The following is a 3,343-nucleotide window of genomic DNA, read 5'->3' as shown; positions in this document are numbered from 1 at the left end:
TGAGTCTAGACTCAAACCCTTAGTTGTAGAAATTTCAATGTATGGTAAAGGTAGGTGCCATTTTGCCTATCTTGCTATCCCTTGACTTTTTGTGAAATGGGACCAGGAACACTTTCCTGTTCTCAAGCTGAAAGCACATGCAAAGACCATGTGCGGCTGGATGTCAAATGTGTGAATTTAAAATCCAAGTAGGCCTAAGGGGTTGTGGTTATGGTTCTCCTCATCTCCAATTTAAAGTGCAGTCATAAGCGGTGCTGGAGTAAAACCAGAGGTCAAGCCTGGTCATAGGTGACCAGGTTATCAAAGAGCATGAGATTTTCCAGTGGCTGCACAGTGAAATATTTGCAAAGTTACCAGTCCCAATTCATGACTCGGGTGATTAGATCCTTTTTCCTATTCAAGGGATTAGGGTATTTTGAGGACTGTAGTCTCAGTTCCAGCTGATCTCACCAAAATCTCATCCCACAATCTGGGATGTGCTGAGTTAGTCGGGATCAGGAAATGACCTTTATTTCATGTGGCAGGACAGAATTACAGGCGATTGCTAGAGAATACCCCTGGGAGCTTGCAAATGGCTGTTTGTTTACTCCTGGAACTCCCTGCCTTGCAAAGAGGTGCTAAAGAACCCAATTACTATATTTACATGAGTAATGGCTACCTCTGTGTAATGACTCACACTTTGGTGAAGCATTGCAGGTTAGTGGTAGCTGAAAAAAGACACACTTAACAGTCATGAAGACCATTGCTGGGGAAAACTGAGCAGGAAAACCTGGTTGCTGCACACACAGGCACGGCAGGCACTGAACCTTGCCTTTACAACAAGGTCTTGGTGTAGACAGCCAGCGTGATGGCTGCTAAAAAAGAAATATCAGCTATTTCAACATATGACAATTGGAGGAAGGAGACTGTCCAAGCAGGAGGAACCTGCAAGGCTTCTTTCCCTGTGGATCCAGCACTGCTCGGAGCGGTGCTGCTGGGTGTGGATGGCACAGCCATGTCTCGTTCAGCCCAAACCAGAGCTCCACCACCAAGAGAGCATGGATGGGAGACTGGAAATGCTCTGTGCAGGTGCAGGCTATGGAAAATATTCCCCATATCTGTGCTCTCCCTGTGCTTGTGTGTGGGGAGGTTTTTCCCACCGGCACTGAGGTGGATTCTCTAACCTGATCCCACGGACACTCACCCAGTCTGCCACGTGAGAATGTGGTGGGGACTGCCCGGCGGTGTGGCTGCAAGTTCACTCGACGGCGTGGAACTCCTCTGGCTGTGAGGTAAGGCAGCTGGAAAACAACCAAGGGTGGAGAAAAACAACCAGTGAGGAGAGGGCACAAGGGTCAGGGTGGTTCAGAAGAATCATCTGGTCAGACCAGCAGAAACATGTCTGGCTGTGAGTAAACACAGCCTAGGACAGACCTCACCCTGTTCCTGGGTGACTGTGCCCGAACATGGCACAGGAGCACCAGCCTACTGCTGACACTGCTGCGTGTCACGGGCTGGATCTGGCCCCGGCTCTGCAGGAAGGCTGCATTTCAGCCTGGCCTCCAGCTCAATACAGCCACCCTGACTCTCCTGAGCCTGCCTGGGAGACACCACACTTCTCGCAGCATGGAAGCTTGGATTTCCTGATGCCTTGACTCCATGGGTCCTGAACTGGACAAGCTCAGCCTGTCAGGCTCAGCCTCCTGCTTCCAGGGATGGTGGGAGATGCTCTGTGTCCCTAGGAGCCAGGGCTGGCAGTGGCCAGTCTGGTCAAGTACACAGCTTCATGTGCAAAGGAGGAAGGCAGTTCTGAAGATTTCAAAAGGCTACAACCACCTTTCACCATGCATTTGTAAAAGGTGAAGTTTGGCTTTGCTGACAGTTCACTGTGGGACCACAGAAAGGGTTATCTTACTCCAATGAAAACAAAAGCAAGCTGAACTAAAAATGGGCAGCAGTTCTTGAGGGAGTTTCCCTGGTGAGGATCCAGCTTGTAAATCCACCTGACTAATCCTTCCTCCTCCTCAAGTCCACACAGTGTTGACCCTCTGAAGTTAATACATGCCTAGAAGTCTGATCCTCTTTGAAGGACAGTGTGCAGTCCAGTAGAACTATCAGCTAGGGCTGAGCAGCTGAAATGATGGAGATTTCTACCTGGCATCCCCTTCTGTGCTGTGAAATTCTTTAGTTGCTCCAAATGACACTGGAAGTGAAAACCAAATTTTAATCTGCTCCTTGGAGCTGACAGCCCCTAAGGTCAGTGTTCTCCCAGAGCTGTGACTGAGAATGGACTCTATCCACAAAACCAATCTATGCTGCCAGCTGGGCAGGACAAGCTGTGATTACTGAGCACACTTCCCCCTGTGCTGCCCAGGTATCACATTTAGGTTTAAAGACCCAGATGGGTGGGGGAATGGACTGACTAACAGTGATTTTCACATTCATTCACCCCAATCCCACATTTTCCTGAACTGGTAAGGTTTCCAAAGCCCACCAAGGCAAAGCTTTCCAGTGTTCTAGCATTCTCTGTTGCTGCATGGAACAGAAATGCCCATCAACCAAAGTGAAGAAGACAGATTTTCATAGGGAGACATAGGATGATTCCAGCAGCTGCTCAGTTATGTCTTGGGCCACACCTGGTCCTCCTGTGAGCGTTGGCACCACACATAAATCAGCCTCTTCTCAGGAAGCTGTCAGTGGCCCATGAGGAGCCTGTGTCCAACCAGCTCTGGAGCTGGCAGAGAGTACAGGGCCCCACTGGTGCCAGTGTGGTGGTCACCATGGACCAGGAGACAAGCTGGGATGTCTGAGAGCCAAGAGCCAGCATGGGTGGACACTGGTTGGCCCAGGGAGGCCATGAGGGCCAGTGGCAAGCCAAGGCTGAGGTGTGTGGCTCAGGTTTTGAGCAGTCCTTGATCTGTCCACACTGGTTTGTCCAGTGGTGACTGATAGCCAGTAAATATTTAACCTTGGACTGTTTCACAGCACACTGTGGCCTTCTAAGTGTAATGAATTTGACTGTTTTCTTACCATTAATATTAACAGCACAGAGAAGTGCAATACTGCACAAACTTCTCACTCTGATTTTCAGGATATTATTAGCAGAGCTATTGGAACTGCATGGGAAAACCAAGTCTCTGCAGTGCACAAAGATGTCATCACTCAAACATTTTTGTGGGGGGTGAAGGGGTTGGGATGCCCCCAGTTAACCTTTCTCATGCTTTTTTTCTCACTGAAGACACACATTCTCCTAGTCTGTGCTGAACCCTTGCTTGCTTCATCGTTCCCCTTGCTGTGCTTACGAAGAGTGATGCTCCTCATGGTTTCATCACCTTCAGCCCCTAGTGCCCTCACCCAAAACCCC

The 3,343-nt window shown here is 49.4% G+C and overlaps 1 protein-coding gene across 1 annotated transcript in view; it reads right to left on the bottom strand.

The window, feature by feature from the left end:
• Positions 1 to 3,343, bottom strand: part of FRMD4A (FERM domain containing 4A) — a 180,466-nt gene that overhangs the window by 7,251 nt on the left and 169,872 nt on the right. Inside the window, exon 22 of the mRNA XM_017807716.1 lies at positions 1,184 to 1,332. Coding sequence (XP_017663205.1) covers positions 1,184 to 1,332 — 149 coding nt within the window. The remainder of the gene's footprint in view (positions 1 to 1,183; positions 1,333 to 3,343) is intronic.

This window comes from Lepidothrix coronata, unplaced genomic scaffold, assembly GCF_001604755.1.
Source record: "Lepidothrix coronata isolate B3197 unplaced genomic scaffold, Lepidothrix_coronata-1.0 Scaffold20, whole genome shotgun sequence".
Lineage (NCBI taxonomy): Eukaryota > Metazoa > Chordata > Aves > Passeriformes > Pipridae > Lepidothrix > Lepidothrix coronata.
The sequence above is the reverse complement of the archived record's forward strand: the minus strand, read 5'-3'. Positions and strand labels throughout refer to the sequence as shown.